The following is a 13,418-nucleotide window of genomic DNA, read 5'->3' as shown; positions in this document are numbered from 1 at the left end:
AGTCTTTTTTATTATTATTATTTTTCTCTCCGGCTCCCTCTTAAATTGATGTTACTTGGAAGCTTCAACTTCGTGAGTTTTGGAGGAAGCTTCCACAGGTTTGAAAGTTGAATTCTTTTTAATTCATATATAGAGGTCAGGATGCCTAGGTGGCTATCACGTTGCCGCCGAGGTTTCCTAAGGTTATATGTTAATTATTTTAATAATTCTGGATCTACGAGCTTGTTTGAACATGTTGCCTTTTCTATCTTTTTCAAAGCAGTGCCGGTTGAGAAGATAAACTTAATTTAATGAATAACTTTTAGGCGGATTCATGAATATGTAAAGGGTCACCTTGAGAGTAGTGATTCATATATATGTATTTAAGTGGTTCATGTCTTTTGGGTTTTCTATATGTATTTAAGTGGTTCATGTATTTGGGTTTATTCATGTACCCAGAAGTCTTATAGTTTTGTAAGCAAAGTAAAAGCCAAAGTGAATAGAAAAAATCTGAAGTATTCTTCCTCTCCATCCTTTCCTCTCTAATCTCTCTTCCTATATTTCCAACAAACTGGTATCAGAGCTCCAATTTCTTGATCTTGGAGATGGCCAATTCTACCTTTCCATTTCAATTCCCTCGCCTTATAAAAGAGAATTATGAGAATTGGTGCATTCGTATGAAGACTTTGCTTGGATCGCAAGATGTGTAGAAGATCGTGGATAGAGGCTATGAGAAGCCCGTAAAGAAGCTTTGATGAGTCTTGCTCAACGAGAGGCTCTACCCAGAATGCGGAAGAAGGACCAACAAGCTCTCACTCTCATCCATCAATGTTTGGATGAAGCCATGTTCGAGAGAGTGGCTAATGCGACCACCGCCAAGCAAGCATGAGAGATCTTATAAAACTCCTACCAAAGAGTTGATAAAGTGAAGAAAGTACGCCTTCAAATGCTACGAGAAGATTTTGAAGGTATACGAATGCAAGAATCCGAGTCTATTGCGGATTTCTTTTCGAGGGAGTTGGCCATAGTAAATCAAATAAAGAGGTATGGAGAAAGATTGGAAGATGTCCGAGTCATTGAGAAGATTCTTCGTTCGTTGCATTCGAAGTTCGACTACATCATCGTAGCCATCGAGGAGTCTAAAGATTTGGAGACTATGACGGTTGATCAACTTATATGTTCGTTACAAGCCCAAGAAGAGAGAATCAACAAAAAGAAGGATGAGCCGATCGAGTAAGTTCTAGCCACCAAACTCTCGATGAAGGAGAAGGAATGGGAGTATGAGAAAAGTTAACAAGGAAGAGGACGTGGATGTGGACAAGGTCGAGGGAGAGGAGGAAGGGGAAGAGGAAGAGGCGGACAAGGCAATCAATACTCCAACAATGAAGAAAGGAGGCATTTTTTAAGAGAACGTAGCAGAAGAAACTACACAAGGCAAAATGATAAGTCCAAAGTTCGGTGTTACAGCTACCAAAAGATTGGGCACTATGCTCGTGAGTGTTGGAGTTCTTCTTTCAATATTGAAGAGAAGGCACATTATGTTGAAAATGAGGAAGCGGAGGCCACTTTGTTGCTAGCTTACAAAGGAGAAGAAAGAAGCAAAAAAAAATTGTGGTATCTTGATAATGCCGCAAGCAATCACATGTGTGGAGATAAAAGCAAATTTGTGGAGATTGAAGAATCGGTGATGGGGTTTGTCACTTTTGGAGATTACTCTAAAGTTCTAATTGAAGGCAAAGGTATGTTTTTAATTCGTATGAAAAATGGTGGCCATCAACTTATTAGTAATGTTTATTATATTCCAAGTATGAAAAGTAATATTTTGAGTTTGGGACAACTTTTAAAGAAGAACTATGAGGTTCATATGAAAAATCGTAGTCTCTTACTTCAAGATGATAGGGAGAATGTGATTGTTAAGGTGCTTATGACAAAAAATAGGATGTTTTTGCTTGATATCCAAACTGATATTGCTAAATGTCTCAAGACTTGTGTGAAAGATTCTTCTTGGCTTTGGCATTTGAGGCTTGGGCATGTGAATTTTGGAGATTTGAAGTTGTTGGGACAAAAAGAGATGTTGAAGGGCTTGAAGATTGACCAACCAGCTCAACTATGTGAAGGGTGTCTTGTTGGCAAACAATTCCGAAAGAGTTTTCCAAAAGAAACTACTTCAAGAGCAAGGGAGCCACTTGAACTTGTTCATGCCGATGTTTGTGGACCAATCAAGCCTTCTTCATTTTGTAACAATCGGTATTTTTTTCTCTTTATTGATGATTGTAGTAGAAAAACTTGGGTTTATTTTTTGAAAGAAAAATCTGAAGTATTTGGTGCTTTAAGAAAATTTAAAGCACTTGTTGAAAAACAAAGTGGCTATTATATTAAAGCCTTGAGAACGGATAGAGAGGGAGAGTTTACTTCTAACAAGTTTAATGAGTTTTGTGAAGCAAATGGCATTCAACGGTTCTTGACCGTTCCAAGATCTTCACAACAAAATGGTGTTGTCGAAACGAAGAATAGGAGCATTCTCAATATAGCTCGAAGTATGTGAAGACCTATGATTAAGTTGCAGATATTTTTACTAAGCTTTTCAAGTATGACACTTTTAGCAAGTTGAGGATGATGCTTGGAGTTACGAGAAATTAAGTTTAAAGGGGGGTGTTGAGAAGATAAACTTAATTTAATGAATGACTTTTGGGAGGATTCATAAATATGTGAAGGGTCACCATGAGAGTGGTGATTCATGTATATGTATTTAAGTGGTTCATATCTTTTGGATTTTCTATGTGTATTTAAGTGGTTCATGTATTTGGATTTATTTATATACCCAGAAGTCCTATAAATACCATGTAAGTCTTATAGTTTTGTAAGCAAGGCAAGAGCCAAAGTGAATAGAAAAAATCTGAAGTATTCTTCCTCTTCATCCTTTCCTCTCTAACCTCTCTTCCTATATTTCCAACAGAGTCTGGCCGCAAAGTTTTATGCATTAGTTATTTTTATTATTTTGAAGATGATTGAGTATACTGACAAGGCTGGGCCCAAAGCGTTTTAATTCTTTGACCAAAAAATTATCCAAATCCTTGAGGGGAAAAAGAGTATACCTCCATGCCATATAATAAAACCAGCTATATCATTGGAAAAATCCGCATTGACTTACATAGGAAATACCGTATAAACAAACATGACACGCATGGGATAGTGGAATAATCCAGATGGTAAATTTTATTTATTCCCATTTGGTTCTTACTTTATTGATACGTCTGAAACCAGGCTTCCATCATCCTCTTTTTTTGTTTGAGGGAACCATCCACTGTTTTTTCTCCTATTAACTTAATTGGTTAACAACTGTCTATTCTTTTTGATCATAAGACCATTCTTCGTTTTGACAAACTGTGGGAATATATCAAAAAGATTAGAGGATGACGTTTTCTCCTTCAGATGAGCATGAATGATGCCTTTTTTTTTGTGCTGTTGCTGGATTCTGATTATTTATTTCTCTCTGAATGAGAAGAAGTATAACAATCCAGGACAATGGGCCGAGTTTGCTCTGATACTATTTGTAACAACTTAGGATCTCACCCAAAATGGCTAACCGAAAAGTATTATTTGGATTTCTTGATCCCATATAAGTATCCAAGATTTATCCAGAGAATAACCGATGTGAGACTAAACACACACCTGTCTAAGTCCTCACAAGAAGCTCTGCTACTTTACTACGTCTTTGACTTTGGTCTCACAAAAGTAGATAATGATGGAAGAATTCAGCAGCGTAATGATCCCAGGATCCTTTTATGCTGCATGAGCTTGTTGAATGGGCACTCTCAGAGTCTCTTTATTTCTTCTCCTTGTTGTGCTTTCTAGTTTGAGTAATATTTATGAGACTTTGCAGGCTCATTGGGTTTCTATCTTCTACTCTTATCGTGTAAATTTTTTCCTTAGTCACCCTAGCTTGTATATTAAACGTCCTTTGCTTCTTCATTAGTAAAAACTTCTGGTGACTAGTAGGGACGACTGCCCATTTGTCTCCTTTCCCCTCGGAAAAAGAAAGAAATGAAAGTCTTCCACCCATTAGCTGTTCAGCATAGATACTTTGATTGGCTATGAAAATTTCCTAATCACTTTGACCTATGTCATGACTTGGAGAGGAATCCAATTCTCGTGTTGTTTTGCACTGCATATGGACGACCTAGATTTGGAGAAGGGCCCCGGTCTCTAATGCTTCAACTATATCTATACTTTCTTTGGAGGATTTTCGACATATTATTAGAGAGAGATCAGGTAGAGATAGCCAGCAATTAGAGGCAATTTTAATATCTTATATAGCTTCTACCTAGGCATAGGAATACATTAATGTTACTACCCAGGCCTTGATAGCTGGAAAAACTGTGGCTCTTTGTTTGTAGGTTCTGCACTTCCTTAGAGGATTTATTTCACTAAGGAGCCACCACTCTCTAGTTTACTCAAGATTAATTTTGATGATAGTGTTCTGATTAGAGGTGATTGGGATGGAGCTAGTTTTATTATAAGGAACACAAGTGGAGCTTTTGTTGCAGCAGATTGGAGTTAGATTGGTTGATTCTGTAGAGGATGCGCATTCACCCCCGTAATCAGGCGAATGTTTGGGAGCAGCTTGTTGAGCGGGTTCTGTCCCTGGTGATCGATGATGGGGAGATAGGGGACAAGAGAGTATAGGGCATGACCGGGAGATCAGTAGTGTAGACCCGGGACATCTCTGAGATAGTTGTTAGGCCTCGGGTACGGCAGATCGATGGAGGATGGATATAGAGGATGCACATTCACCACCGTATTGTCCTATTTCTCTGGAAGGTGGCATGGGAATGTCTGCCGATTAGAGGCGTGCTAGTGAGTCGGGGGATGAGGATTCCATTAGAGTGTGTGGCGTACCCGGAGACGAAGGAGTCCAGTTACTATGCTCTTATCAAATGTCCGAGGGCTAGGAAGGTCTGGGAGTGCGCCGCGGTTGGCCAAGGGTGGGGGTGGACATCCATTGAGGAGCTCCTTTGCTTCTTAGAGGCGTTGGTGCGGAGACCCGAGCTTGAGAAAAGAGGGACCTATGCGGCTTACTTGGCCTACCACTGTTGGTTGGACCGGAATGCCCAAGTATTCGAGGACGGTCGATATCATCCAAGGGTGGTAGCAAACAGAACGCTTCTGCATGCGACTGAGATCATTGGCACTTCTGCATCCGAGGGCAGTTTTCTCTTAGTCAAGATCCTCTTTTCAGTATCTTCTTTTTCTCTGCATTTTTTGAGATTGATTCTTTTGTAATTGATATCATGGTGAAATTTTGAGGACCCCTCACTGGTACATCATTCTTAGCCTTAACAAGAAACTACATCTAGATTTTGGAGAAGTTACTAGTGTGGCCTTCGTCATTCAATGCTGCCTAGGAATATGAGGAGGTATTGTAATATTGAATGATAAAAATTAAGCATCTTCATACCGTAGTTTTATATTATTAATATATATATATATATTATTAATATATATATATATATATATTAATAATATATATATATCCCATACTAGTTCATTTAGTTTGCATAGGAGGACTAGGCAATGAACATAATTGTGATAACAATAAAATATGCAATAAGGACTAGAATTAGTTTGACAAAAAAATATAAGTGTATATCAAGTAGCATATTATGTGTATTAGATACTGAGTAAAATGTGAACTAGAGTATTAATTGTATCTAGTCTACAACACATAAATTATGTATTGATTATGATATATTTCATGTACATATGTGTATCAGGGCAAATGATGTGTCCACCTCCACATCTTTGTGTTCCCCTACCCGAGTCGCTACCACACGTACCTCCTCGTAGATACTGTGGCCTCTTCGTCAACCCAACATCCACTATGCCCATCAAAACCCTTCTCCCAGTCCCCGCTCATCACATTATCCAACTCCTCTTTCCCTTTCCCGAACTATAAGAGCACCACTTGCCTCCCCTTTCTCTGCCAATCTTACCACTCCAGCTCCTTCACAAACATCGCCATCCCTCCCCTGCCCTTGTGGGCTGTCACATATATTCGACCTCTCTCATCTCTTCTATAATCTAGGATGTCAACCTTGCCCATAAGACCCACCTCAACATTATTATCACTGCTTCTCCTTTCCCCAACAGCCTCCCACACCTTGTCAAGCTTACCTCATTGAGATGAGCATGATTCCTGGCATAGCATATTTTGGCGACCATTTTGAGAATATAAGTTGTTGCATATAGAAGAGGTAATTTGGTCTTGGACAGGTTAAATCTGGATGGGACTGAAAAAAATCTGTTCCTTTCTTGCAAAATTGATTATAGAATATATTTTTCTGCAAAATCCACTTTGAAATACAAACAGAATCATTCATGCAAATATAGCGAGAATTGCCCTGATATAACAAAGTGATTATTTGAAAACATTAACAAATCCATCTTTGAGCCTCCATGCCAAAATCTAGATTAAGCCTGAGTTCCGATTAGATGGTCATAGCCTCACTTTAGTTTAATAAATTCATGTATAGGACCAAGGCCTGCCCATAGTCAAACGTGCCCAGGTCCAAAAAGATTTTAACATATAATAATAGATGCCCCGTTTAAATTTGGAGTAACCCAAAGATTGAATCCAAAAAAATGACTTGAGGCATATTCAAATTGTATTTTTAAAGCCCATCTCCAGGGAATCAATTTTGTTGGTCAATAGCAAATTTTGAATTATAAACACAAACCACCGAGCGAAGCAATAGAACCAGGTAATATTGATCAAACCACTATCTGTATACCATTACACTTTCAAGCACCAATAACACAAGCAGCAAGCCAGATCATTTTTACATGCAACTGAAACACCAAATACCAAATGAAAGACCGTATTGCACTGGATTTTGGACCACCGGTTCATGTTATTAAACAATACCTAGCATAGAAAACAAAGAAGAAATAGTTCTAATAGTAAGAACCAGGAATGCTCAGGTAGTAGGCCTGGATTGTAAGGGATCAAAAAGACTCACTCCCACTTGGTCCTAATTTTGTTGGTGTGTCTGAAATCAAAGATTAAGGCCAAGCTCCCATCCATCCTCTTCAAAGCAAATCTCTCCACCAACACATAACAACCAAACTTCCTCCACCCATTCACCCCTCCATATTCCTCCACCCTCTCTACCTTCTCCTCACCAGCAACCCATCCTTCCCTATTCTCCTCCCACCTCATCCTCTCCCATATCGCCGAACTCAACCCTATCCCTCCTTCCATGGAGTCGAGAGGCTTAAACCACAGCACTCCATCAACACCCCGGTCAACATCTTGCTTGGCTTCCCTACCATTCAACAAAACCATTTCCGCCCGAACACTAGAATTCACTTCCACAACCTTCCTTTCGCCGTACAAATTCTCGCATGTGTATACCTCTTCCCAGTATTGCTCTAAACTCATCTCGTAGAACATAGAAAGCTTCATTTGTTCTTCGAAGCTCCCGTTTTCCTTCACAAACACAAAAGGAATGTACCATTTCCCGACAGCTATCTTAGGAGAGTTCATGGCAGATATTGTGAAGTGCAATTCGGGCGGTCGTGCCTGCATGGATTTGTTCCTTCCAGAAGCCTCGCTTAAGCTATAATTATTAGGCTTCGAAGCATAGACCTTCCAATACTTTCTTCTCAGCAACCAGGGAGGGTACCCATCAGAAGCTACGGACTTGGCAGTGAAGGAACCTTTCTTGCCCACGATCTCCATTTGTTGGTAGATGTTCCTATGATCAAAAGGCTTCGGTTTCACATCCTTTACACAGCGGCAGAAGCAGCATGTTGTCTTGTCCTCCTCTTTTGAGCATGTTAACGCCTTCCTGCAAAATTTCATTGCATCATTGTGTTTAGAAACTGGAATTCATGTCAAGAAGAAGTTTGGAATAAAAGTTGAGAAAATATAAATGATGGTACCCCTTATGCTTTCCTTTAACAAGGATGACGTAGTAACGATTTGATGAGAGTGGTTGATCCATAACCGGGACGAAGATAACTACTTCTGTGTAAGTCCAAGTGCTCTGTCCATTTGACTCCGTGTATTCGATGGTGAGGATCCTGTTCTGGGGGAACGGGAGATCCCGGACTCGTGTATCTTTGCACAAGCCCCAACAGCATGTTGGCTCAGCCATTTCCGGCCCTTCATCCTGAAGAACAAGATAGCCTGAGTTCGGACCCTCGGGTGGCGGTTGGAGGCCGGCATCGGGGGAGTTCTTGAAGACCGAAAGTAGCCTTGCGGCATACATTTTTTCTCTTCGCCTTTTGCCTCCGTTTACAGCCTTGCAGGTCATTGAAAAGTTAAAACCCTATATAGCCACTCAAGAGTCTTTTTTTTTATTTTTTTTCTCTCCGGCTCCCTCTTAAATTGATGTTACTTGGAAGCTTCAACTTCGTGAGTTTTGGAGGAAGCTTCCGCAGGTTTGAAAGTTGAATTCTTTTTAATTCATATATAGAGGTCAGGATGCCTAGGTGGCTATCACGTTGCCGTCCGCCGAGGTTTCTTAAGGTTATATGTTAATTATTTTAATAATTCTGGATCTACGAGCTTGTTTGAACACGTTGCCTTTTCTATCTTTTTCTAAGCAGAGTCTGGTCGCAAAGTTTTGTGCATTAGTTATTTTTATAATTTTGAAGATGATTGAATATAATGACAAGGCAGGGCCCAAAGCATTTTAATTCTTTGACCAAAAATTATCCAAATCCTTGGAGGATGTTAGCTGGACGTGGAGTTCAGGTCGCCCCGCATTGTGAGACCTGCCCGGATATTGAGGAGACCACCACCCATGTCATCCTTAGATGCCCCAGGGCTATACAGATTTGGAAGAGGTCTTCTATGCCCTACCCACAGTCAGTGGAGGATCTGTTGCATTACTTGAGAGAGTCCATGAGGAGACCAGACACAGTTGAGGAGGGGATCAGGAGGGTGTATCTCGCTTACCACATATAGTTGGACAGGAATGCCCGACTCTTCGAAAGCAGGGTGTTGGCTCCGTGGACAATGGTTGACAGGGCCTTTCATCATGCGGCGGAGATCACCACAGCTGCTGCATCTAGTTCCTCTGAGATGATAAGAGACATCTGGGACACCCGTTCCGCTATTATAGTGCCCAGGTTTGCCCTTTTCTTTTGGGTGCCCCCATCCCTTGGTCATCTCAAAGTGAACTTTCATGGTGGCGTGTCGGCGGATGGAGCACATGGAGGATTGGGGTTTGTGATTAGAGACCACTGTGGCACACTGGTGGTGGCGGGAAGTCGGCATACTCCCGGTTCGACTGTCATTGAGACGGAGCTCCGGGCAGCATGGAAGGGTATCTCTTATGCAAGGCGGGTGCTTGGTACAGACAGGGTACATCTCGAGGGGGACTCATCGATAGTGATTGATTGGATACAAGAAGTGGATCGATATGGGAATTGCCACCCATTGATGAGTGAGACTCGCAGACTGGTCGGAGAGATGGTATCATTTCAGGCAGCGCATGTGTATCGGGAGGCAAACAGAGCAGCAGACTTGGTTGCCTCCTACGTTGCTCGGTACTCTGGACTAGAGTTTATCTAGACTTGTGCCACTAGGCTTTCTTCTTCGTTGCATCATTTTATTTTCTCTGACTTGGCAGGCTGTACCCACGTAAGAGCTATATGAAAGGCCATTTTTTATCAAAAAAAAAAAGAGAGTATACCTCCATGCCATATAATAAAACCAGCTATATCATAGAAAAAATCCGCATTGACTTACATAGGAAATACCGTATAAACAAACATGACCCGCATGGGATATTGGAATAATCCAGATGGTAAATTTTATTTATTCCCATTTGGTTCTTACTTTATTGATACGCCTGAAACCAGAAGTCAATGCAACGCTCCCATCATCCTCTTTTTTTGTTTGAGGGAACCATCCACTTTTTTTTCTCCTATTAACTTAATTGGTTAACAACTGGTCTATTCTTTTTGATCATAAGACCATTCTTGGGTTTGACAAACTATGGGAATATATCAACAAGATTATAGGATCAGGTGTTTCTTCTTCAGATGAGCATGAACGATGCCTTTTTTGTGCTGTTGCTGGATTCTGATTATTTGTCTCTCTCTGAATGAGAAGAAGTGTAACAACTCAGAACTATGGACCGAGTTCGCTCTGTTACTGTTTGTAACAACTTAAATGGCTAGACGAAATGTATTATTTGGATTACTTGATTCCGTATAAGTACCTAAGATCTACCCAACGAATAACCGATGTGGGACTAAACACATGCCTGCACGGGTTCTCACAAGAAGCCCTGCTACTTTGCTGTGTCTTTCACTGCGGTCTTACAAAAGGAGATAATAATGGAAAAATTCAGCAGCGTAATGATCCCAGGATCCTCTTATGCTGCATGAGCTAGTTGAATGGGCACTCTCGGAGTCTCTTTATTTCTTCTCCTTGCTGTGCTTTCTATTTTGAGTTATATTTATGAGACTTCTGCAGGCTCATTGGGTTTCTATCTTCTACTCTTATCATGTAAATTCTTTCCTTAGTCACCCTAGATTGCATATTAAACCTTTGCTTCTTCATTAGTAAAAATTTCAGGTGACTAGTACGGATGACTGCCCATTTGTCTCCTTTCCCCTCGGAAAAAGAAAGAAATGAAAGTCTTCCACACCCATTAGCTGCTCAGCATAGATACTTTGATTGGCTATGAAAATTTCCTAATCACTTTGACCTATATATACCATGACTTGGAGAGGAATCCAATTCTCGTGTTGCTTTGCACTGCATATGGACGACCTAGATTTGGAGAATGGCCCCGATCTCTAATGCTTCAACCATATCTATACTTTGTTTGGAGGATTTTCTACATATTATTAGAGAGATCAGGTAGAGATAGCCAGCAATTAGAGGAAATTTTAATATCTTATATAGCTTCTACCCAGGCATGGGAATACATTAATGTTACTACCCAGGCCTTGATGGCTGGAAAAACTGTGGCTCTTTGTTTGTAGGTTCTGCACCTCCTTAGAGGATTTATTTCACTTAGGAGTCACCACTCTCTAGTTTACTCAAGATTAATTTTGATGGTAGTGTTCTGAATGGAGGTGATTGGGATGAAGCTAGTTATATTGTCAGGAACACAAGTGGAGCTTTGGTTGCAGCAGATGGAGTTAGATTGGTTGATACTACAGTCTCTATGGTAGAACTTCGTGCAGTATGCGAAGGTTTGTTATATGCTACAAAAATTCTGAAAGCAACACATTATCCTTGAAAGAGATTCTTTGATAGTTGTTGGATACAATTGCAACAGTTAAATAAAGCTGACCTGAGCCCAGCCAATAAACGAAGTCAAGGATGAACAAAATTTGAATCATTCAAAACAACTGAAAGAAAGATGAGAAAGATGATCCAAGAACAATCATCAGATGGGTATCTTAGATTACCTACAAATCAAAATCAGCCCTGCAGAACCAAATAAAAACCCACTGTTGCGGTTTCCAAAACAGAGCACTAATGCACAAAGGATAGGGATACCCAAAAAAAATAAGAAGCAGAACCAGAACACCTCCAATGTTATGAGTGCATCAGCCAGAACCATGGCCAATGGTGAAACGCTGAAATGGTTCGTCAGTTGCAGGTCATATTGGGAGACTTGGGCTTGAGCTCTAACAAGCTGGTATTCTCAGGGATTAGTTCCTGGTGGATTTTGGATAATGCACTGTCATTTTGCATGATCACCTATTTTGGAGTTTGCCAAAGTTCCTCGTGGCCAGCAGAACTTACCTTTGAATGATGCGTGTTTCTGTTGTCCATTGCAGTGTTTCCTACCAGCTTCAGCACCTACACCTGCCACAACAGCAAAAGTGAGTTTTCCCGACTCTTACCCGCCAACACAAGAAACAAGCATCGGCAATTTGGGCACCGCGCCAAAATTTACCGACGCTTTTTAATAGTGTCGGAAGAAATTCAGATTAGACGACGCTTATAAATGTCGTCACAATCTGACGATGCTTAAAAGCATCGTCGGAAACCCTCCTAACATTTTTTACCCAAGACGACGCTTTAGAAAGCATCGTGAGAAGCCATAGTGAGTGAGCTAATGCGATGCTTTTAAAAGTGTCATCGGAGGCCTAATTATCTCCGGCCTAATCTTTTCCCAAGACGGCGCTTTATAAAGCATCGTCAGAGGCTTAATCATTGGCTAATCTTCCCCAAAAACGACGCTTTAAAGCGACGTCGGAGGCCTAATAGACAAAAATAGCAATAAAGCCAACACCCTCCCTTTTTCCTTCCTGATCCCAACCCTTCTCTCTCTCGCGCGCACGCGCGAAGAACAAACCCTAACCCTCACCCGACCACCATCATCCCAGCGCCCTCTGCCCCTTCATGCCCTCCCTCCCTCAATGGGGACAACCCTGCGCCATCGAGAAGGGTGCTCTAGGGCACTCCGACCCATCATCTCCCCATCGGCCTCAATCCACGATCTCTCTTCTAGAAGGAGGCAAGGGGTTAAAATAACAGAAGAATTCAAGGATCAGAGGTCCCCGCCATCGCTACATCTCTCTCCTGCTCTCTTCATTCATCGTTCGCCTCCAACCCCTAGGGTTCAACTCAAGGTGGTCCACTTGATCGCAGGCCTCAGCCTCAAATCTCCGGTAAGATTTTTTTTTCCGTTTGGTTTTCGGTGTTTGTTAGATCTATTTGGTGTTCGATTGAAAGAGGAGAGGGAATTTAAAAAAAAAAGATGAGATGGGATTTTTTGGCCTAAATTGTTACTTGATCGCATGGATCTGGCAAGTGATTTTGATTCCATAGGGTTCCAATCCAGAATGACTCGAGAATGTGGGATTTTTTCTTTCTTGGATTAGTGTAGAGAAGGTTGGTTGTCTGGGTTTTTCTTCTCATCCTTTTCGCTGGCAGCTGGGTTTTCAGGGATTCGAAAAGGAAGAAGATGAAGACCAAGATGAAGATGAAGATGAAGGCCCAGGGATGCTTCCATTTCTACTGTAATTTGTAATTTGTAATTTGCATTTATGCTTTCTATTCCTATTGTAATAGATTTTCTATTGTAATTCGTAAAAAAAATCAATAAATTGAGCATTTGTTGTTGTTTCTATGTTGTTGTTCTTATACTATTAGAAGCAGAATCATGTTGTTGTAATTAGAAGAACCAGTAATGGAGAACGTATTTCATGTTAATCTTTCTCTACAGAACACCACCCCCCCCAAAAAAAAAGGGTTTCTTTAATATTTTTTTTAAAAAATAATTCTAACAATACTTTAAAGCGTCGTTAGAATTATTATTGCTGACACTTTAAAGCATCGACAAAGCTTTCCATTTTTGCCAACGCTTTCCAAAAGCATTGGCAATTTAGTTCTCCACTTTAACATAAGCGACGCTTTGGAGACACTTTTAGAAGTATCGAAAAGAAAATTACCGATA

General features: G+C 40.7%; 1 protein-coding gene across 1 annotated transcript; it reads right to left on the bottom strand.

The window, feature by feature from the left end:
- Positions 1–6,746: 6,746 nt before the first annotated feature.
- Positions 6,747–8,318, bottom strand: LOC103722423 (uncharacterized). The gene is made up of 2 exons (XM_017846502.4): positions 7,924–8,318; positions 6,747–7,829 (listed from the first exon to the last, which is right to left on the bottom strand). The coding sequence occupies exons 1-2, from the start codon at positions 8,295–8,297 to the stop codon at positions 6,995–6,997; spliced, it is 1,209 nt and encodes a 402-aa protein (XP_017701991.2). The 5' UTR covers positions 8,298–8,318; the 3' UTR covers positions 6,747–6,994.
- Positions 8,319–13,418: the final 5,100 nt, after the last annotated feature.

This window comes from Phoenix dactylifera, chromosome 2 (genome assembly GCF_051530095.1).
Source record: "Phoenix dactylifera cultivar Ajwa chromosome 2, Ajwa_hap1_PhDact_Kaust_v1.1, whole genome shotgun sequence".
Classification (NCBI taxonomy): Eukaryota; Viridiplantae; Streptophyta; class Magnoliopsida; order Arecales; family Arecaceae; genus Phoenix; species Phoenix dactylifera.
The sequence above is the reverse complement of the archived record's forward strand: the minus strand, read 5'-3'. Positions and strand labels throughout refer to the sequence as shown.

Bases quoted from the DNA above. Each gene is read 5' to 3' on its own strand.
- LOC103722423 (XM_017846502.4), bottom strand. From the start codon at position 8,297: ATGACCTGCAAGGCTGTAAACGGAGGCAAAAGGCGAAGAGAAAAAATG. The intron at 7,830-7,923 runs GTACCATCATTT...GAAATTTTGCAG, and splicing joins GTTAAAGGAAAGCATAAGGG to GAAGGCGTTAACATGCTCAA.